Source organism: Lontra canadensis, unplaced genomic scaffold (assembly GCF_010015895.1).
Source record: "Lontra canadensis isolate GAN:19392208 unplaced genomic scaffold, GSC_riverotter_1.0 scaffold20, whole genome shotgun sequence".
Taxonomy (NCBI): domain Eukaryota; kingdom Metazoa; phylum Chordata; class Mammalia; order Carnivora; family Mustelidae; genus Lontra; species Lontra canadensis.
Genome location: NW_022631014.1, coordinates 622,629 through 646,631, shown reverse-complemented (window position 1 = coordinate 646,631; position 24,003 = coordinate 622,629). Strand labels below are relative to the sequence as shown.

Genomic DNA, 24,003 nt, shown 5'->3' with positions numbered 1-24,003 from the left:
TAAAATTTTAGAAAATTCTATTTTTTAAATTCCTAACCTTACCTATGAGGCAACTGTCAGACCGCTCTGCATTCATTTTCCTCTTTGCCTTTTGAGATTTGGGATTTGTATTAAATATGAAAGATTTCTACCTTTTAAAAATATCATGGTAGTGTTTTATATGTATAGAAATAAACTTCAACGATTGTGGCCCAGTTATAAAATTATAAAATTCATTTGAAAGCTTAAAACTTGGATTTTACTGTATTATATATTTGATGTATAGTATTTGCCTTGTGTGATCAATTAAAAATTATTGTTTTTTTCACAAGTATAGAAGAAAATGATTCCTCTTTATATTACTTCCAGAAGTACACATTTCTGAATTTTGGTGTTGTTTCTTTCCAGACGATGGGTCCGGCTACTGTTTGGACGAGAGTTCCCCCTGCAGGATCTTCTGGTGGTCTGGGATGCCTTGTTTGCAGATGGCCTCAGCCTGAGTTTAGTTGATTATATCTTCATAGCCATGTTACTCTACATCCGAGATGCTTGTAAGTGTTAATGACCTTGCCTACATCCAAGTAGGTGGTCCTGATTTTTTGAATGTATTTTATCTTTTAAGTATACTTGTTCTTTTATTCTGAATTACTGTGCCTGCATTTTTATAGTAGGTAATATATTGAGCATATTAATATCTTTTTTGTTAGTTAACTATGTACCTATTGGGAGATGTGGGTGATTTTGTCCTGAGAGAATTAGACTATTCTTCAGAGCCATTTTTCTAAAGACTTTACTCCTGCTTTAATCTCCTCATTACACAAATTTGTGAAATGCACAAATAAAAAGCCCGTATTTCAGATATGTTTAGAGCTCCACCTTCTGACAGGTAGGGAGTACTCAAAGATATTTATCAGGAGATTGGAGCTATTTTTATAGTATCAACAACTTGCCAATAAAAAATAAATATTACATTTAAAGATATTTTAACTTCTTCTCAGTTATATTTTGGCCAAATGTATTTCTCAGTAGATTGCCAAATGGTAGACGTATTCCTATCTCATGAGATCTACCTTAGGATGCTTGCCATAGCTGGGAAGCCGGTGCCTGTCTGGAGTACTCTGATAATCTTCAGCTTGAAGAAAATACCAGAGCATGTTTTAAATTTTGAAATACCTCAAATTGTTTTCCTTCTCAAAAAAATAATCACTGTTCACAAAACAAGATTTGTAAGCCAAAATATAATTAGGAAGATTGCACAAAGTGATGATTAAATAGGAAATAAGAAAAAAAACCTCTTAGGAGTAGGACTTTGTCAGAACATGAACTGTTTGGAATCATTCATAATCTTGACTGTTACACTGCTGTGTGGTTCTCTTTATTTGTTCACTGAATACCAGTGGCACCAGATGCTCTTGTTGTGCCTCTGGTGACGCTAATAATATTCTTTAAAATTTTAGATTATACTTTTTTAATGCCCTCAAAATTACTTGAATGAACAAGTGACAGGAGCACCACATTTTATCCAAAAATTGTGGGTTTTTTCTGTGCCTCGAAGGTCAAATAGTTTGGGTTTTGACAGACTAAGTGAAAAGTTCCTTCTTTCTGAGTCAGAGCTAATCATATAAGAACATGGAAATCATAAGAGCTAACATCTGGAAAGTAGAGAAAGATGTTTGGGTAGATTTGATGGATACTGGATTTTAGAATATTCGATACTAAGCTCTCATTTTAAAGTAGTGTGAATTTTTAATGTAAATAATAAAAAAGGAATGATTAGCCTCTTTTATTAAAAAAGTGGTTTAGGATAATCTTTCCACAGAATTTTCCAATTCAAACAACTGTCGAAATGTATTCTGATTTTCTTTAATCTTAAACAATGGAGTATTTGCTCTTTTCTTAACTTTGGTATATCACAACTAGATTTTTTTTTTAATTTAATCCTGTTTGCTATGCTAAGATTTCATTAATTTCGTAAAAAAGGCAAATTTTTGGTAACTGAAGTCCTTACACATTTTCAGTCCATCTATTGATGTTATAAAATCTATGGGCAGATGTGGAAAAATGCAAGGATAACGAAGTTGTGTATTCATTTCAATATTTAGACTAGTTTATTTTAATTTGCCTGGTTGAATCCAGAACCGTGGATGAGAGCTCCTAAAAATAGGATGACTATTAAATATTAAGGGCCATTGCCCCTATGCTCAAGAAGTTTTACAATAGTAGGAAAGAGTGACATAATCAATTTTAAGCTAACATATCCAGTGCTGTGGTTGAGGTATGGATAGGTAATATGAAAATTTAAAGGAGGGGCAGTGAGGGGCACCTGGGTGGCTCAGTTGGTTGAGCGTCTGCATTCAGCTCAGGCCACGATCTCATGGTCTTGGGATTGAGCCCCAAGTTGCCTATATGTGTATATAGGCATTTGGTATTAGAGTGCAAAGGGAGACCCAGCAGGTTATGAGACCAAAGAAAGTGAACAGGAATAGGATCATGATGGATGTCTTTATCCGATAAATATTAGGAAGCTCCTGAAAGGTTCACAGCAAAAGTACAGCCAGTGTTAGATCACTCTGGTAGCCCTGTGGAAAACAGACTTAAGGGAGACAAGAGTAGAGCAAGCAAGTAAGATAAAAGGTAAGACAGAAGTCCAAGGGGAAAACTGTAGATTAGAGAAATCCTCAAAACTAAAGTCAGTATGTCTTGGTGCATAAATATGATGGGTGAGGGAGAACAGGAAGTCTAAAATGATCTCCAGCTTGGAGAGTTGAGTGGCTGGGTAATATGCATAACTTGGATAGGAAATGCAAGGATTAGCAGGTTTTAGGAATGGAAATGATTATGTTTTGGCCCTACTGAACTTGAGATCTGTGAGAAATCACAACCTGAAGATTTGGAAAATAAAGCTCAATGTCACAATCAGGGCTACAGATTCAGTTTTGCAAATGGTTAATAGGTATGTGTTAGTTAAAACCATAAGAGTAGATGTGACCCCTAAGAAAAGGGTAACCATATATCCTGATTTGTTTGGGGCAGTCTTGATTTACACCTGCTAGTCAAGAGTGGTAATTATTAATACTTCCCTCTTTCACTCTCAAAGGCATCCCATTAGGATGATAAGAATTACACACTCAGCCTATCTAAGGCGGGTGCTTACAGAAAAAGAAGATGGGCAAAGATGGAACTCTGAAGTTGACCTCAGTGTTTAAGGCACCAGAGAAGGAAGGGCTTGTGTTGTAACCTCATAGGACTGTATTATCTGAGCCAAGGGAAGTCATGTGGGTTGGGAATACTGAGGTATAAAAAGGTCAGGCAGGAAATGTCCATTCAGACTTGGCCCTCTGGAGGGACAGTCATCAAATACCTTTGCCAGAATGGTTTAGTGGAGTGGTAAAGCAGAGGCTGGATTATGATGGGTTGAGGAGTGACTGGACGGTTAAGTATAATAGCTTTTCCTACAGTTTTGTTGTCATTCCTCTTGTCTTCTGTATAAACTATAGTTTCAACTGAAAAGTCAATTAAATGAAAAGGAAAGAATGTGGAGATAGCATGTGTAGAATAATCTTTAAAGAAAGCGGAGCAGAGGAGAAGAAAGATGTAACTAGGGATCAGTGCAGAGGCAAGGAAGGGTGGATGGGTATCTTTAGGATGAGATCAGGGTTCACTGGAGATGGGGGAGAACCAACCAAGGGTTTACTTCTCACTTGGTCTTAAGTTCTATAAAGGATCAATACTAGTTTTTCCCCGCTCCATTGATGAGATCTATGAAAAGATAAATTATCCTGTTTACTTGAGGTTTTTTACTTGTTTATTGTTGTTCACACCCACTCCCCTACCCCACAACAAGAGACCAGATTTTGTCTGTCTTGGTTTCCCTGCTATATCCTGGCATCCAGAACAGGGCCCAGTACATCGCGATCTTGACAAATATTTTTTGAGTGAAATAATTGAAGAAATAAGGGCTTAGAGACAGTGGAATGAAGTCAGGAATCCTGTAGCAGACTGACTGGGGAGCAGGAATAAAAGCTGGTGCTGATCCAGGAAGAATGTACTAGGCAGGTTTCAGAAGTACGCTAGTTTACAGGTAGATGGGATGGGAAGTGGAGGAATCCCATGTCTGATAAAGGAGAAAGCAAGGTTGTCTGCTGTGAGTGAGGCATGGTAGGGTTTTAGGAGTTTTAGGGGAGTTACCTGGGAAGTGTGGGAGAGATGGTTGACCATGGACTAGGACAAGATGGTCTAACTGTTGAAGATCCTATTCTGCAGAGACAAACAGTGGGCAACAGCACCAGGACTTAACATTATGATTTTACAAGGCATGCTCAGCAGTCCAGGCAGATACAAAGAAAGCAGCTCATGATCTAGGCTCCAAGCGACGCCCAGGTCCAAATCATTAGGTAGACCTGAAGGGAAGCAGAAGGATGGAGGGTGTTGAGCGCATTTTATGAGGGTGGTTTGGGATGTGTGGGGGAGGAAGGCACGGCCAGGAAAAGACGATGGGAAAATCAGAGTGTGAAGGGATTTAAAGTAGGGTATGAGATTGAAAAGCACCAGAGGTGTGGTCAAACAAGAGGACATGGAGCAGTTCTGGGTACGGCCAGAACAGTCGAAGTTAGTTTAGGGGAAAGTAAGTCATTAAGGAGATCAAGATATTGTGAGGCAACTGGGATTTTTGTTTGGTCCTCTGTGGACACTTGACCAAGAATCATGGTAGCAAGGTGGCATCCTCTGCCCCCCTGCTGGAGGATGCCCAGGCAGTGGTAACTCCAGGAAGGCTGGGCCCAGAGGCACAGGCATTACTCCCCAGAGGAAAAGATGGGAGAGGGAGAGGAGTAGCAGGAGGAGGACTCTGAACAGGATTGGGTCAAATGCATGGGAGGATGGGACTAGTAAACGAGCTTACATTTTGGGCCATGGTCAAAGACAAGAAGAAGATGGACAGTTCGCCAGCCTCAGTGTTCCAGTTAGAACTTTAGTGTCAAGTTTTTATTCCATTTCAGTGGATTCTGATTCTAGCAGGTGCCCTGCCTAGAGCATCCAGAGTGGTGATGTTTATTACATGTAGTAGTTTCAAGCCCATTCATTCAAAAAAAGTCTAACTGAACACCACAGTGTGAGGCTCTGGGCATTACATATATTCTCTTCAAGCCGATATATTTATAGGTGATATATTTATAGCTCAAAGAATGGTGCGCTTGGGGAAACTAAAAGAGCCTTCCTCCAGTGACCGCATCCTCCTAGGCGTTCAGTGTAGGGCTTCAAAGGGCCAGTGATCATGCTGATACTGTGCAAAATATCATGTACGTGTGCATTTCCCAGGGCCGAGGGTATATACTTTACATCCTCTTCTCAAAGGGCTGTATAACCTGAAAAATGGCCAACTGCATCTAATCTAAAATCCTGATTTTACAGGCACTGATGAGGTGTGAAGATATGCTGAAGTCCTAACCCCTAGTACCTCAGACTATGACCTTTGGAAATAGGTTGTTGCAGATATCATTAGTCAAGATGAGTCATATTGGAGTAGGACAGGCACCCTAATGCAATAGTGTCCTTACATAAAGGAACATATCTGGACACAGACGTGCACAGAGGGAAGCTGACATGAAGACGCGCAGGGAGAATAATGCCATATGAAGACGGAGGTACAGATTGGAATGAGGAACACCAAGGTTTTTTAGCTGTCACTACATGCGAGGAGAAAGCGTAGAACAGGTCCTCCCTCCGAGCCTGCGAAGGAACAAGCCAGCACTGGAAGTGGGAAGTGATGAGGGTTCTTCCCTGCAGGTCTGAGAGGGAGCATGGCCCGTCAGCATGGATTTCAGACTTGGATTTCAGTCTGGATTTCAGACTTGTATCCTCCACAACAGTTGGACAATAAATGTCCCTGGTTTTAAACTGTCCAGTTTTTAGGCACTAGGTTACAGCAGCTCTAGCAAACTAATACAGTGCCCTTGGCAGTTAAGTGATTTAAAACAGTCACAGTTGGTCTGTGGAGCTGGGTCCTCGTGCCCTACTCCCGTCCCCCCTTTGTTCTTATTCTGCCCCTTTCACTACTCGTGGCATCTCATACTTAATTTTTAACAAAAGTACCCTTATCGTGTTCTTTCTGTACCTGGAACAAAGCTTTCATTCACTTTAAAAGTACTCCAGTTAGTGAGGCAAGTATAGTATTCAACCACTTAATAGATTTCGTATAAACATCTTCATGAGCCTTCAAAGTTTAAGCCCAGCTGCCGTATTTGGATGTTAGGAAGCCTGATCGAGGCCATAGGGCTAGTGGCAGGCGGGCTGGTTCTCATATTACCTTTTCTGTTCTTCAAGCCCTACCTTGATCTTATTAAGTAAAAAGTAAAATTGCACATTGGGAAAAATAATATGAACATTATACAGATTTTAAAATTTAACCATTGAAGTCATGGTCAAATGGCTATTCTTTGAATGAAACTTTTGCTTTACTAAAATTACATAGGATCCTTTTTTTTTTTTTTTAAGATTTTATTCATTTATTTGACAGAGATCACAAGCAGGCAGAGAGGCACGCAGAGAGAGAGGAAGAAGCAGGCTCCCTGCTGAGCAGAGAGCCCGATGCGGGGCTCGATCCCAGGACCCTGAGACCATGACCTGAGCCGAAGGCAGCGGCTTAACCCACTGAGCCACCCCGGCGTCCCACATAGGATCCATTTTGAAATAGAATTATTCCCAAACATTTTAATCAAACCATAACAAGTTTATTGTCTTATGTGTTATAAGAAGTGTTTTTTGATTCTTTGCTGCATTATATGGATGAAGCTTATATACACTGATAAAGGTTAGGAGATAAGGAAGTCTACTCATGAACCATTACTCCTATAATAGTTTATTAACAGCCATACTCTCATCACAGTATTGTTTTTACGGCCTTATTCCAAACTATAATAAAGTCACTCATGTGGCTCTCTCTTTCCCCTGGCACTACTTACCTAAATTGTACTTCTATTATCAGGCCTAGGACAAGGCAGCTTTTTCCCAAACCTTCCCCAACTATTCTAGCCCATATCGATTTCTCACTTTTGTATTCCTAGAAGATTTTAATCAATACAACGCAGTGTAACATTTAATTATACTCTGTCTTACGCTGTTCCTTATTGCACGTTAGTCCTACCTTCTAAAACAGATTGTAGGCTCTTCAGGACCAGAACCACATGTGTTACAGTTCTTCCCTAACCTTCAAAGCATCTGGCGCTCTTCATGTGCTCAGTTTTGGGGGTGGTCTCAGATGGAAGGGTAGCCTAAAGGCCTGGACTGGGGAGGTGGCATGGATATGTGTACAGTAACTGCTGAGAAGACAGGTGCCAAGAAGCTTTTAGAGTAAGAACTCAAATGAATAGTTTTTTTTTTTAATACACTTTTTGACATGGCTTTTTTGAAGCAAGCATTGTCTACTTTTTAGCATCAGATTTTTTACATCTCTTTTTCTGTTGATTTAATTTTTTTTGATGAGTGCCTAAGAAAAACATTTCTCCTGATTTACAATAACTAAAACAATATAGTCAACTTCATTTAACAGTAGATTTTCCTAACTAGAAAGTATCTCTTACTGATTTCTTCCCCTTCAGTTTCTCTCCTTTTCCCCATGAGAGGACTCTGGACCCAGGGAAACAAACTGAGGGTTTCTGTGGGTGGGGGGTAGGAATTGGGGTAACAGAATGATGAGTTGTAAGTAGGGCACATGTTGTGGTGAGCACTGGGTGTTATGTGCAACTAATGAATCAAACGTTACATCAAAAACTAATGATATACTATATGTTGGCTAACTGAACATAATAAAAGGGATTAAAAATTTTTAAAAAAGAAAGTATCTCTTAAATGTTTATGGTATCTTTTAACATACACTCTCTCTGAACACTTGGTAAATGGAAAACTTTTCTTCTTGGCCCTTTTACCCACTTCTTACCTTGTGTTTTCAGCCAGCATGAACATGTCACAACCCTGTCATTTTCCTGGGTTTTCTCTAGGGTCATCTTTAGCCATCTCTTGGCCTGGCTTTGTGTGGCAGTTGTATCTTCTTCATGGCTTACAAACATCGTTCCTCTTCATTTTGCTTTAGATCTCTGCTTAAACTCCTCAGCCTATACCTGTCTCTCTGCCAGTGTTTCCATCTGTCCTACCCCAGAATTTCTATTTCTCTATTTTCTCATTAAGAGCATGTTCAACATTATATTGATGTCAAAATGCAGTTTATTTCAACTACAAATTGAATTTATTCATCTTTCCTGGAAAAGCTTTACCCAACCTCAGGGACTAAGAAACAAAGGCTCTCTTCAATTACATAGTAGTGTGTTACAGAGTTTTCATCAACGCACAAATTGGTGGTCTTGTTTTTTAAGGAGTGTTTAAGCACTTCCTGACTGCCAGCTCTCTTCCTTCCCAGACATTAAATGTTGCCACTCATTTTCTGACCATCACAGATATGGATATTAATATAACCCTTTGAATTATAAATGCCATTTATATTTATATTTTAGTTTAAAAATCTTATAAAATTTCACTAAGTTAGGCTGATACATCATAGTAGTACTTTTTTTTGTGGTTAGATTTTTAAAATCACAGACCTTTCTTTTTAAAGAAGTTTTAGGTTTGCAGCAAAGTGGAATTGAAAGTACAGAATTCCCAGGTACCCCTACCCCCACATACACACAGCCTACGCCACTGTCAACTTTCCTCATTACAGTAGTGCATTTGCTATAATTGAGCCTACAGTGACACATCATTACCACTTAAAGTCCCTAGTTTACAATATAATTTGTACCTTCTATGGATTTGGACAAAACGTATAGCAACATCTATCCCTCATTATAGTAAGATCTGCGTAGTTTCCCTGCTGTAAAAACGTTCTGTGCTCTGCCTGTTCATCCCCATAACCCATGACAACCACTGATTTTTTTATTATCTTCATAATTTTACCTTTTCCAGAATACGATATAGTTGGAATCATACAGTATGTAGGCTTTTTAGATTAGTTTATTTCACTTAGTAATATGCATTTAAGTTTCCTCCATGTCTTTTCATGGCTTGATGGCCGATTTCTTTTTAGCACCAAATAATATTCCATTGTCTGGATGTACCACAGTTTATCCACTCACCTACTAAAGGACATCTTAGTTTCTTCCAGCTTTTGGCCAACTATGAATAAGGCCACTGCAAATATCACTGTGCAAGTTTTTGTGTGGACATAAGTTTTCATTTCATATGCATAAATACCAGGGAGCATGATTGCTGGATAATATGGTAAATTTGAGGAGCTCAGTACAATAGATGGATTCAGGAACTCCAGCATACCATCTATGGGCAAAAGCCAGCAACATTACGTGCATCACTGGAATCTTACTCAGAAATATTCAAGATTCCATGTCCATCTGTCTGTCAGAACACAATGTGAAGAGTCCTGCAAGTTGACTACTGTCATTCTCTCTGATGATTAGAGAAAAGGTGATGGTGATCTTGGTCTTCCTGACTACTGACTTCCCCAGCTTTCTCACCCAGGTCTCACCCTCTCTCCTTTTCACCTTTTTTCTCGGCTTTCCCCACTCAGTTACTCCCTCACCTCACCTAGATTCTTCTTCCCTGTCAGTTCACCTGCCCAGATGCTGAGTAGAAATGTTATTAAAGAAGTGATTAAGGATATCATATATGATGTGTTATATTGAGCTCCTGCATTTACCCCTGTTGCTCCTGAAACCCCATTAAATAGCATAAACACACAGGACACAGAATTAGGAAGGAGATTACAGAGATTTTTGGAAGTAGGAAAGCAGATGGGTGAGTGATAACTGACTTAGCAGATCCAAGAAAGCTAAATACAAAGTTGATAATGGAGAAAGCCAAGAAATAACCCATAAAATTCCTAAAAGCATAGAAATTGGCAGTGCTAGGTATCACATGGAAATTGGTAGGGGGAGGGAAAAAGTTAAGACTGAAAAACAAGAACTGGTCGAAAGTGTATTTAAGAAGCTGTTACATACTCAGGTTTCCAGCCTTACTCGGATCTCTGACCAGTACGTCAAGGATTTATCCTAGAGGTGGTAAAATGGATGTCTGGACTAGGGACCTGGGGAGTTTCAGTGAACATGGAGCCCACCAGTGTTCTTTTTACCATCTTTAGTATTCCTAGAACACTAGAACCAGACTGCCTCCCTGTAGAAGAAATTTGGGAGATTCTTCTCTGGGGGAACCCAGTGAGCCCAAGAGAAAAGGCCTAAAAGTGTAGGCTCAGGGATTACCCAAGAATGACCGTGTAAACCCTAGAGTTAACAGACCCACTCGTCAGTGCACACAAAGCTTCAAATTACCTTTGGACTCGCACATTCTTGGACATGACCAGATCACCAAAAAATCACCAAACATTTGAGGGAAGCATCAAAATGAAAGCAGGGATCTCAATAAGCAACCAGGAGAAAAAAACAACTGTGAGTACACAAAGACTACACAGGGAGGAGGAAATGTCTCAAGGAGCTAGGAAAGACATAAGTCAAAGGAAAAAGTGTTGGCACTTGGGGGGCTCAGTTGGTTGAGGGTCTGCCTTCAGCTCAGATCATGATCTTCAGATTCTGGGATCAACCCTGTGTCTGGACTCCCTGCTGAGCAGGGAATCTGCTTCTCCCTTTTGTACCCCACCCCTGTTGCAGCTCATGCAAGCTCGCTCACTTGCTCCCTCTCTCTTTAAAATAAATAAATAAAATCTTAGAAAAAGAAAAAATGTAATTGAAAATTAAAATATGATGCAAATAAGACGATTGGAATATAAAATTGAAAAAATATCCCAAGAAGCAGCACATAAAACAGAGTTAGAAAATAAGAAAGAAAATTAAAGGACCAGACCAGGAGATCCAACATCTAGATAATGAGATTTCTTTTAATAGAGAGAAAAAGAGTAGAAAGAAATAACAAACACAGAATAAACAAAAAACAGAAGGGAGAAAATCATCAGTGAAGCAATTAAAGAGAAATTTCCAATTGAACAGAAAAACATGAGTTTCTAAATTGAAAGGGTCCATTATATATGAAAATACATGCAAATTAAGGTGCATTACTATGAATTTAGATGGGGGTGGGGAGAAGAGAAATAGGTCACGTAGAAGAATGGGAGTTAGAATGGTTTGAGACTTTTTAACTGGAAGCCAAAATACTCTGGAACAGAGCTGCCAATTTTCTGAGGGAAACGTATTTCCAGCCTGGAATTCCATACCTAGCCTAACCATTAATTGTCACAATAAATCTTTAAACAGAGAAGTTTTCAAAAAATTCATGTCCTGTGTATAAAGCTTTTAGAGGATGTGTTCCATCAAAACAAGGGTGTAAAAGCACGAAAGAAGAAGGTAGGTACTCTAGGAAATAAGGATACAATGCTTGCAAGAGGTAAAGGGCATCTCTGGGAGGAGGGAACAGGCCAGAGATCTCATGAAAAATTGAGAAATGTCCTCAAAAAAATGAAAGGGGCGGGGAGAGAGAGAGGGAGAAAAAGAAATGGCTAAAATGACCTAAAATTTTTTTTGAAGTTTCGAAAATATATGTATATAACTGGGAGAGTATATAAGGCTAAACTCCTATTAAATACATACAAGACACCGTAAATGAAAAATATGGCAGTTATAAACTCCAAGAAAGAAAGGTGGCTGTGGAAAAAGGAGGAGTAGTCATGATATACTGTGTAAGATAACATTTGCCTCGTTATAAAAATGGAAACTCTAAAAGTTGACTTACTAGAATTATGGTGTAACAGCATCAAGGGAGGGAGACCAGGAGCTCATGTGTGGCTGTAGAGGCAGAGGGTTGGCTTTCAGTATTCAAGGTGAGTTAAAGCTTCTTCTTCTTGACTGGGAAGTCAGTAGACAACATTTAAAGTCAGAGTTAGTAACATTAGCATGTTTTTTTCCACAATATGGGAGGTAATTTTTTTTTTTTTAATCAGCTAAAAGAAAGCAAGTGCCGCTGGCGACTGGGAAATAGGGGGGTGGGAAACAGCAAGTGCTGTTTTCGTTACCAGCCTTCTAGAATGATTGGATTTTTTAAACTATGTACATGTATAACTTTCATAAAAGTCAGAACTATGTTTTAAACTTCCACAGAGAAATAATGAAAAGTTGCTATATTCTTTAAGTAGCCTTATTATGTAAATTCGTTAACATTTTTATTGATAATTTCTTACTGTCTGCTTTTGCTTTTCTGTTTCTCTCTCATATGCACACATATCTCAAATTTAATTGCATGTAAAGGCCTATGCATTTTTCCAGCAATTCTGCCCACTATACCCCTCAGCCCCTTGCTTACTTCAACTATCCATCTTCCCCTCTCTGTGGTATCACCAGAATTTCAGCTGGCTCCCTGCATGCTATCCCTCTTCCTCCCTCCCACTGGTCACCCTGTGCTGGTATTAATCTTCCTAAAACCAAACCGGATCACATTACTTAGTCTTCTAGCAGAAGTAGCAGCTACAGAGTGAAATCCAAACTCCATCCCCTCTGGTTAAGCAGGACCCCGACCTGCTTCCATGTCTCCATTTCTCCTCAGCACTCCTGTCACAGGAGCCGCGCAGCATCCTGCCTCCGTTTACTTCCACTTGTTGCCTGATGCTCACTGACTTTGCAGCTTTCCACTCGAGCATTTGTCACAGCCCACTGGATGCTCCACTGTTCCAGCTCTGTCCTGGGTTGCAGTTAGTCTGATCCTGCTCTTCCACTGCAGTATGAAGAGAAAGTGGAGATTGTGTCTTTTTTCTTGTGATAGCAGTACATGGATCAAAATAGCTATTTAATACATGCCTGTTAGCTGAGCGAATACAAGAAAGAGATATCATCAGTACTTCTTAAATATCTTCTGTACCTCAGCCCTGTTTACTGACAGATCTGTATTTCAGAGTTGGGAATTAAAAATCACTAAGCAGTGAAATACAACACACACACATGTGTCTGTATTCAGATTGACAAACAGTTAAAAACCTGACCTATGGTTTTCCTTCATTTGGTTAAAAATAACCAAATTGGTTAGAACTTGATTTAAAAATAAGAGGCAAAAACTATGAGTCATATTATTTATTATTATTATTTAATGTTATTATTTCTTTCTTAAATTTTAATACATGCTAAATTTTTTAGATTTCATTTCTGTAACATTTTATAATTTAGAAATAGAACTTGGGCCCCGATTCTAGATATATCCTTAGAGTTACTACATTAATGGTAATAACTTGCATTAGAAGACTTAAAGGTTTTTGCACTGTATCATCTCACTAGTTCCTTTAATGGGTAACAAGGCAGAGATGATGACAGAACGTAAGCCTGTACAGGTAACTGATTTGTTTCAAGCTTAATCCTAGTCCCGTCAGCTCTCTGGAGCTAACATGCAGTTATGCTGACTTCACTAGTACAATGTTCTTTGTCCTGTGCTCACACCCTACCGACTAGCAGTCTTCCACTTGGATGCTTGCTTGCTTACTACCTTTCCATTGACAACACTGTATTTTAAAAATACAAATTCTTGAGAAGATCTCTTATGTTGTTTGACCTGATTAAAATAAATTCTGTTTAAAGTGTATTAAGCTTGGAAAGCATTAAGAAGAGCACTTCTTAAAGGTTTTTTTCTAGGGTTGCCTGGCTGGTTCAGTCAGTAAAGCATGTAACTCGTGATCTCAGGGTTGTGAGTTCGAACCACTCATTAAGTGTACTGATTACTGAAAATCTTTTATTATTTTTATTTTTTTTAATTTACTTATTTGACAGAGAGAGATCACAAGTAGGCAGAGAGGCAGGCAGAGAGAGTGAGAGGGAAGCAGGCTCCTTGCTGAGCAGAGAGCCCGATGCGGGACTCGATCCCAGGACCCTGAGATCATGACCTGAGCCGAAGGCAGCAGCTTAACCCACTGAGCCACCCAGGCTCCCCCGATTACTGAAAATCTTTAAAACAATTTTTTTTAAGTTTTTTTTTTCTAGAAAAAAAGATTGAGCTCTGCTGAACTTGAGATTGTTCTCTTTCCAAAAATCGAATTTAAATTTCTCGTATTTCTGCACAAAATCCACTAAAGAAATAAGGACCATCCCATTTTTTTTAAGCTTGCTTGCTTGCTTGCTTATTTATTTATTTATTTATTTATTTATTTATTTATTTATTTATTTGACAGACAGAGATCACAAGTAGGCAGAGAGGCAGGCAGAGAGAGAGAAGGGAAGCAGGCTTCCCGCTGAGCAGAGAGCCCAACTCGGGGCTCGATCCCAGGACCCTGGGATCATGACCTGAGCTGAAGGCAGAGGCTTTAACCCACTGAGCCACCCAGGTGCCCCAGGACCATCCCATTGTTTATGGAAGAGTGTGCATTCGTGTTAGGTTTTGAGAGTGGATGTTGCTGTAATTGAAGGTGCTTAGAGAGGCAGTTGTCACAGTGGCAACCATGTCTTCTGCATGCCAGGTACTTTGCAAGACACTTACCTACACATCGGCTTTGTTTTCAGTGGAGAGGTAAAATAAATTATGTTAAGGCCTTAAAGTTTTCTTTTTTGTTGTTGTTAGCTAACTATCTTTAATTTTTACTCATGCTTATCTGTTTTCTCTGCCACTTAAGAGCTAGCTACAAGAATTTATGCCTATTTCTAAATAATTTACTTTACCTGGCCTTATATATGGAGGGCTTTTCTCAGTGTATCTTTAGAGGCTTCTCCGTGGCTCACACATAGTTGGCATTCAGAAGCCATCTGCACTGTGTCTGAACTGGCCTTCTTTGCATGGAATTTTCTGCTAGGAATACAAGAAAGCATAGGATACGGTGGTCAAGAGTGAGGCTTTCAGCTATGCAGACCTTTGTTTAGCCCTGTCTGCCTTTCGGGAGCCCAGTGGCCTCAGATGTGTAGTTCATCCTCTCCGTAATGCCATCTCATCTAAAATGTGGGGTTGATGATAATACCTGCCTTAGTGGGGATTAGAAGGACTCATGGTGTGTTTATGTAATATATAGCAAGTTTCCAGGCCCATTCTAGATGCTTGATATGTGATAGCTATTACTGTTCTTAATTTTAGAGAAATTTTTTAAAAAGAATTCTACATTTAGTTTTGTGTTCTTTGGTTAGTTGTTCCTGGTTCATTTTGTTACCTTGGGGAAAGTAAGTATATCTAAATACAAAATTAAATAATTTGAATGAAGTGTTCTACTTGCAAGTGTTAACAGTTGTAGGCGCAGTTAACTTGGAATCACCCGTAAGTTATTTAACTGTATTGCTCTAAGTTTTCTCAAAACAATAACATTCTCTGACCATCTTTACTGATTGCATTGTGTTTTTGTTTGTTATGACTGGAGAAACTGTTTAAACCAGCTCCCTTAGACAACTCCAGAACAGTAATGTGCCATTTAAAAGTAGAGACAGAAGAGGCCGGCTCAGCTTTGGGCGGTGAGAGTGCCAGTCAGCAAGAATAAAGCAAGATGGGAGGCACACTCCCTTGCATCAGGGCTTCCTTTACAGAAACCCTGCAGCTAGAGTAAGCATCATTATGGTTTTATCAGTGGAGGAAAGAAAGCCCATGAAGTTCAGCACCCTGCTTAAGTTCACACACATAATGAGTGCCTACCAGCATTCTAATCTAGATCTGATCAAGATTCTCACCTAGATCATCTGACCCCAGAACCAGTATATTTTCCTCACCTTTGTCTTCCATTTCTCTGAACACGCTCTTCAAAGTGTGTAGCTTCAGTACTTTGTCTTCGGAGCATATACATGCTTGATTTCAAATGTAGGGAGATACCAAAACTTGGCCTTTTTTAAATCTTCACTTTGTTTCCTGTGTTACTGCCCTGCTCTGATGGAGTCAATGTTAGGGAAGGAACAGCACTGCACATGAGCTTCTCACGTTCAGCAAAACTTTGGGGTAAAGATCAAAAGTAAATTCTTACTCTGTCAGATCCCCACTATTTTGTTTATAAAACAACTTGTGTTGTTTTCCCTTCCTACTCTAAATTGGGCACAGTAATTCAAAAGGGACTTAATACTTAGCATAGGTAATTGCAAATTAAGTGTTCTCAAAGTACAAGATTTCCTTAATAAATTAGAGATAGTATTATCTGAAAATGGGACTATAGCAGAGGTAAAACTGTACCTATATCTTTTAGATTTTCAGCTGGGTTTCTTTTTTCTTCTTCTTTTTAAATTATTTTATTAACATATAATGTGTTATTTGCCCCAGGGGTACAGGTCTGTGAATCGTCAGGTTTACACACTTCACAGCACTCATCATAGCACATACCCTCCCCAGTGTCCATCCCCCAGCCACCCTCTCTCTACCCCCCTCCCCACAGCAACCCTCAGTTTGTTTTGTGAGATTAAGAGTCTCTCTCTTACAGTTTGTCTCCCTCCCCATCCCATCTGGTTTCACTTTTTCCCTTCCCTACCCCCCACAACCCCCTACCTTGCCTCTCAAATTCCTCGTATCAGAGGGATCATATGATAATTGTCTTTCTCTGATTGACTTATTTCGCTCAGCATAATACCCTCTAGTTCCATCCACATCACTGCAAGTGGCAAGATTTCATTTCTTTTGATGGCTGCATAGTATTCCATTGTTTATATATACCACCTCTTCTTTATCCATTCATCTGTTGATGGACATCTAAGTTCTTTCCATAGTTTGGCTATTGTGCACATTGCTACTATAAACATCCGGGTGCACATGCCCCTTTGGATCACTACATTTATATCTTTAGGGTAAATACCCAGTAGTGTGATTGCTGGGTCGTAGGGTAGCTCTGTTTTCACCTTTTTTTTTTAAAGGTTTTATTTATTTATTTGACAGAAATCACAAGCAGGCAGAGAGGCAGGCAGAGAGAGAGAGAGAGAGAGAGGAGGAAGCAGGCTCCCCGCTAAGCAGAGAGGCCGATGCGGGGCTCGATCCCAGGACCCTGGGATCATGACCTGAGCTGAAGGCAGAGGCTTTAACCCACTGAGCCACCCAGGCACCCCATTTTTAACTTTTTGAGGAACCTCCATGCTGTTTTCCAGAATGGCTGCACCAGCTTGCATTCCCACCAACAGTGTAGGAGGGTTCCCCTTTCTTCACATCCTCGCCAACATCTGTCGTTTCCCGACTTGGTAATTTTTGACATTCTGACTGGTGTGAGGTGATATCTCATTGTGGTTTTGATTTGTATTTCCCTGGTGCCAAGTGACATGGAGTACTTTTTCATGTGTCTGTTGGCCATCTGGATGTCTTCTTTGCAGAAATGTCTGTTCATGTTTTCTGCCTATTTCTTGATCGGATTATATGTTCTTTGGGTGTTGAGTTTGATAAGTTCTTTATAGATTTTGGATACTAGCCCTTTATCTGATATGTCATTTGCAAATATCTTCTCCCATTCTGTCGGTTGTCTTTTGGTTTTGTTGACTGTTTCCTTTGCTGTGCAAAAGCCTTTGATCTTGGTGAAGTCCCAGTAGTTCATATTTGCCCTTGTTTCCCTTGCCTTTCGTGATGTTTCTAGGAAGAAACATATTCTGGGTTTCTTTCACAAAAAAAAAAAAAAGAAAGGTTAATTAGAAAAACAGAAGTTTATTAACATATGTATGTTTTATTATTATATGATTATATATTCTATTATATAATAAATATATATTATAGTTATGTAGTTAACATATGTTGACATATATATAAATGTATGCCTCGTTTGTATATGGTAGAAACTTAGGAAGATGACCAACTGTCAAAGATACGGTTTTAGAACTCAGGATTAAATACCACCTTAATAAAGAAAGGTGGAGAGGATTTTTAGGAAAGACGAATGGGCCCTTAGAAGACTAGATGAGAGGTATGAATCTGTGACAAAGTTTGTCTTGGGGGAATTTATTACAACTGACTTCCTTCTGGAGGATTTATCTTTAGGCAGATAAGGGGAATTCAGAGAAAAGTCTCACTGTGCATTTGCTGTTTTTCAAGTGCCTACAGGTCAAAACAATCAATATACACAAGTGGCATACTTTAGGGTGGCATGTCCTGTACTCCTGGAGCAGGATTTTGCTTCATGAATTTGCATGCTAATCTTCTCTGTCATTCCAGTTTTAGTGTATGTGCTGCCAAAGTGAGTACCCCAGAGCAGTATTTCAGGCGGCATGTTCTGCTACCCTTCAGAGCTCAGATTCATTTGCCATTATATCCCTAGTACCTAGTATACCTAGCATTGTCTCTGTGTGTGCAGGATATAGAAGATGCTCAGGAAATGTTCAATAATGTTCAGTGACTGGATGGATGAAAGGAAGAAATGGAAGAAGGAATGTTAGCGCCTTCATTCATTCTGCAAGTGGAATATTAACGTATTAGTTGGCTTCCCTTACACACTTTATAGCTTCCGACAGCTTCAAAAGTTCTGTCTAGTTGTAAGAACAGGATTATTGCCCTCGTCCCTCCAAATAAATACCTGTCTATATCAGGCTCTCCTAGAGACTGAGTTATGCTGACCTTCCAAGCTCCTCAAAACTACCATGTGAGAGTAATAATACTAATTGACTCTTCTAGTTTTCAGTGACTCTTTGCATCATTGTGTTCTCTGATTTTTAAAACAATTGCTTTTTCAAAACAAAGCCATGTGTTAGAGCTTGGACCCTGTAGCTAGGCTTCGAAATTTCAAATCTTGCTCCACTACCAAACCACTATATGATTTGGGCAAATGACTTAACCTTTCCAAGTGTTAGTTTTCTCACCTGTAAGACAGGGATAATAATTTTACCCTTATAACACGACTGTCATAAAAATTAAATGAGATAATATAGGGAAAGCTCTTGGAATAGGGCCTAGTCTCGGTAAGTCTTTAGGGATTGATTGTCATCTTAGTGGTATTAGTAGTAATAACCCCTTCTCTTTCTATATCTACCCTTTGGCACTTTGATTTTCTTCAGAGTAAGGACTGTTTTTTGTTTATCTCTGCACCCCCTCTAAACATAGCACCTGTCATTGATTAGGTACTCAACAAATAGCTACTGGATTGAATAAATTCAGCAGGTCACTTTTTTTTTTTAAATCAGGAAGTTGTTCTCCACATGACCGAACTGAAGCTCAGAGAGGTTACCCACAACAGGTTTTGATGAGCGTCTGTCCACTGGCTGAACAGATTATGTCCTTTGATCTTACAGCAACCTTAGAAAAGGTTCAGATGGTGTCCCGGGATTCAGACCCACATCTCGGAATCCAGAGCCCAGAACCATTTGCTTCTCTTACAAAATATACAGGAATTCTTCCCGGGCCAGTTACTAGTATATAAACATCATAGTATTTGGGAAAGGAAGAGTTGGAAAATGAATTGATTATCTAAGTTTTATTTATTAGTTAACTCTCAAAGAAAACCCTACATGGAAACATTATACCATTCTCAGTATACTAGCTTTTCAAATTCTAGAGGAAAAAGGACAACAGGTAACTGAATGTGAATATGACAAAATGAAGGCATAAGAAGAAAAGAGTCTGAACAGATATAGAAAAGGTAGGATAAGTGAGTGCTTTACAAATGAAAGCAGATGTATGAAATTACAAGCTGTCAGATCAGCAACGGAAATGAAGATGATAAAGTGGTTCCTTACATAGATTATAATTATTCATTTTGCCCAGTCCTGTCTCCTTTCCCCATAATGTTCATAGGAAGGGGGAGGGGTAAGAAGTTGTTGCAAAAAATGGTGCTTCCAACAAAAGAAAGGAAAAAAAAAAGTCTAATAATCAAGGGTATTTCTGATCACAAACAGTTGTTAATGTTGTGATTTGTGTTGTTTCTATAGACTCAGTTTTCCTATGGAATATTTTTCAGCTGCTTGTTCTGATTAATGAAAAGGATTTGGTTGCAACAACACGAAGTTGTAACTGTAAAGTTTCTTCACAATCAGTGCTGTGGAGGCAGTGTGGCTTACAAAACAAGCATCGTTAATGGGCCCGACTCTGACAGCAGTGGCAGATGGATTGCCAAGAAATGAAGTAGTTTACATAGACCTGCCTGAAAAGATGTGTTTAATAATTGCGCCCATAATTAGGTTGATTTGGGAAAAAAATTAAATGACAGTCTAAGGAACACAGTTAGGCTTATCTATGAAGATTTTGACATTTTTCCTCCAAGAAATGCTGCATAGATACTCTTCCCTAAATTTCTCATTACCTTTAGAAAAAAATAATTGGAAGAAATTACATTTTTTAACTTTGAATTATGTAATATTTATATATAGAAGAATAAATGTAACATATGTAACTTAGGAAGCATAATAATTAGGGTAAATATTATTTTATGAGAATTTTAAACTGGTTCTTTCCCATTCATAAGATTTTTGTTACTAATTTCTAAGTAGCAAAACTAGAGACATTTAAACACAGGCATATAAATGGCAATAAATATGCATGCTTCTAAGAGTTTATTTATATTGCAAACGTACACATCCCTATATCTGAGGCTCTTCTTCCAACACCCCCTGAGGATAAGTGCTAGATATTAGATTGCAGTTAACAGTAAGTGTGCTGCTTCAAAGGCCATTTGGTAAAGATCCCTTCTCCCTATTTCCTTTTATCAAATTAATTGAGTTATTGGTTTACTTTCTTTGAATCTAAGTTGTTATTTTTTTACTCTCAAGTAATGCAAACATCTTAAACAGTATTGCTTCTGAATTCCTTTTTTTTCCCCTCTTATTTAGTGATCTCTAGTAACTACCAGACCTGTCTTGGCCTTCTGATGCATTACCCACTAATTGGGGATGTACACTCATTGATTCTTAAGGCTCTGTTCCTTCGAGATCCAAAGGTAAGCTTTCCAAAGAGAATACGCACAATTTTAAGTTGGGGGAAAATTGGTTTCTCGGCATGAATGGGGAATTTGTGTGATGACCGATGAATTGCCTAATAACAGAATTTGCCTGCCTAGAGCCTTAGGCAAAACTCACATACCTCACTGGCTAGCAACTTAGCAGGTAACTTAAATGGACATTGCCATGAGAACCTGCAACACACATCTCTTGTCCCTCAGAAGGTCGTTCTGCCCTCCTCCTTCCTCATAACTCAAGGAAGTAGTTCAGCAACTGCTTCTCCTTATAGCCACACTTAATCATCATTGGTACTCCTCACAGGAAGAGCCTCAGAGGCCATGTGAGGAGCAAGACATTAAAGCTGTAAAAAGGACTGGTTCTGTGAAAGTTTTAGACATAATGAAATACTCAAATCATTTCATATTAGGAATATGTATTTTTTATTTTGTGGGTAAAGAGTTACCTAATGAAATAAAGATTTAAACAGACTTTAATGCTAATTTCTCTATTTGAACTTAAAGCAAGCCACCAAAATTTTCTTTACACTTCAGAGAAGAAGTGTGCTCTTTTACAACTAATGTTATATTTCTTGAAAATAAGAACATTTAATGATCTAAAAAAATCTGTGAATCCTTGATGCTTTTGAGCCAAACAAAAATATTGGATGAAGTATAAGAGAGAGAGCTTCAAACACAAGTATGAGAATGCCAGGCATTGGGTGGTAATCCCAGCCTTTGGCTCTTTGGCAGAATTCCCAACAGTCATGTTGGCAGTTGTCAAACTGTCTTTGAGTCAGTCTGTCTGTGGATCCATTGCCAAAGCTCTGTCTGATCGACTTGGGCCTCCAAGTTTAACGTAAATTTTAATTCGAAAGGATTTCTGCTTTCCCTCGACTATTGACTTCAACATTTCAGTATGACCTTTATTTATTCTTTGATAGATTTAAAAGATTTTATTTCCTTGTGCTTATACCATTTTCTACAAACATACACAATTTTATATAACTTCTCCTACACAATATTTCATTGAGTATTAGAGATATAATCCATAATTTCTCTGATACAGAAGGTAAAATTTTTTTTCTGGTAAAGCGTAGGAGTCTGATTATAAAATCAAAAATCCCATATTTTTATGTATGTATTTTTTATAAAAAATAACCACAACTATGAAATATCTATAAAAGAATTAAAGAATTTGACTACTCGTCAATGAGGTATGTGAGTTTTGGTCTGTAAACTTAAGGTAAATTCTGTCAGCTCAGTATTAGGAATTCTTAGAATCATACAGAGTGGGGGAAAAACTTGTTAAAATAACTATCTGAATTCTGTACTTACATGATTTATTTGGCTTTGCTGAAGGGAGAAGTGAATATGTTATCTAAACCTATTGATCTTGGTAATTTTTCCCTGGCTAAATATGGTTGATCTTGCTATGAATCATCCACTCTCCTAGAGGCAGGTTTCTGTATAATAAATCTGTCAGTGTTATTAGTGGAATCTGTGATTTTAATAGAGCACTTTTTATCTCAATAAGATAGTGTGCATGATAGAATTATAATAAACCCAAGTCTATAAGCATTAAAAAATATATTCTCTAAGGATTAAGAGAAAAAATAATAGCATAATAGCCTAAGTATCTTTAAAAAAAAAAAAGTATTCTCCACTTTCACATTTAGGGTCTAACTAAGTAAAAACATAATCAAGATAATGGTCCAAAATATAGGACCTAAACCGATATTTCTGAGATAGAAGAGATTGATCAGGCAGTGGAGGGAATCATGTTTAAAAGGCTGTTGAGAACAAGTTTATAGAATGATGATATCTATAGGAAAAATAAAGAAAGATGTATATTTTTTTAAGGGGCTTTCACATGGTTAACCCGGCAAGATGATACATCTAGTTAAGGAGCAAGGAGACTGAATTAGGACTCAGGACACTGGGTCAAATCTTGACTCTGCTAAAAACCATCCTTGTGATTTGGGGAAACTCATGCTTGCTGTATCTTGGCCTTCTCTTTTGGGGTTGAATTAAATTGTATCTAATGACCCGCCCAGCCAGAGCTCCTTTGTCCACAAAGAACTGACTTACAGTGATCTAATAAGATCCAGTCCAGTGCTACGGAAAGCAGACACACAGCACAAGTTTATATATAGCGTAGAAATCCACAAGTGGACAGAGTTTTCAGTGCGGTTATGTCATTATAAATTCATAAAGCAGGCCATTTACACTGAGGGGGAAGAAAAAGAGGGAAAGATTGTGCTAGTACCCCGCCCGTATCCTCTAAAAATCCAAACATTAGCGTGCTTAATTTTTTTCCTATTTATTATTAACAATGAAACACTTAAAATACTTGAATCATTCCCAATTCAAGGAGATAAGAGTAAGTATATAAACACACGGAGTCTCTGTGAAGTGAACTAGTAGAAGGATGAGATTTGAGGCATGAAAGTACATTTTCGCATAGCCCAGTTCCTTATGACAGTAGTGTTGAGTGCTGCTGACAGACTCAATAAAATAAAAATAAACAAGGAACTCTGAGCCCTCCAAGTTCATTGCCAGCTTCAGAAAAGCACTTTGTCCTACCGCTTTCCATAAATCCCAGTGGAGATTTCTCAGTTGAGAACAGACTCTGCAACTAGAGCACGAGACACTGAGCTTTAATTGTTTTATATCAGATGTAGGGTTTACTGCGAAAAGATTTCTTATTTGAACAGAGTGAAATAATGGGGCTGTAAACTGTAATAAGAAGATCATCCTCCTTCATAGTCTCTAAGCACTTTGATGTGCTCACTTCAGTCCTTATAACAAGCTAGGAGTTAGACAAAGGAGGTTATCTTTTTTCATTCTTTTTCAGTGTAGACAGGGTAAGGTTATGTGGCTTTCCCAAGGCCAAAAACTCATAAGCTTCCAAGCTAGCTAGAGTGACTCCATGACCCTTGTATGTATCCATCTCCTCCTGAGATTCCCAGCATATCTTCTACCTCCTTCAGGAAGCCATTCCCAGGCTCAGATAGGACATATTTTTGCCTTTGAGTCCCCCTAAGGACCCTGTATTTTAGCTGTTTTCTTATTTCTTTGCATCCATTATTCTGTATGATTCTGCTCATTTTTTAGTGTTTAGCTTTGTGTTCTGCAGTAGATGGTATTAAGAAAATAATGGTAGAATTGAATTCTGACACAGTTGCTAAGCCTCTCCCAGTATACCGTATTGACTCTAATCTAAGTGGCTCTCACTCATTTAGCGTATTTCTGGA

General features: G+C 38.6%; 1 protein-coding gene across 6 annotated transcripts in view; it reads left to right on the top strand.

Annotated features, from left to right (window-relative positions):
• Positions 1-24,003, top strand: part of TBC1D5 (TBC1 domain family member 5) — a 536,635-nt gene that overhangs the window by 394,315 nt on the left and 118,317 nt on the right. For all 6 annotated transcript variants that reach the window (XM_032860919.1, XM_032860922.1, XM_032860921.1 and 3 more), the window contains 2 exons: positions 388-530; positions 20,643-20,749. In XM_032860919.1, the coding sequence (XP_032716810.1) occupies positions 388-530; positions 20,643-20,749 (250 nt within the window). The remainder of the gene's footprint in view (positions 1-387; positions 531-20,642; positions 20,750-24,003) is intronic.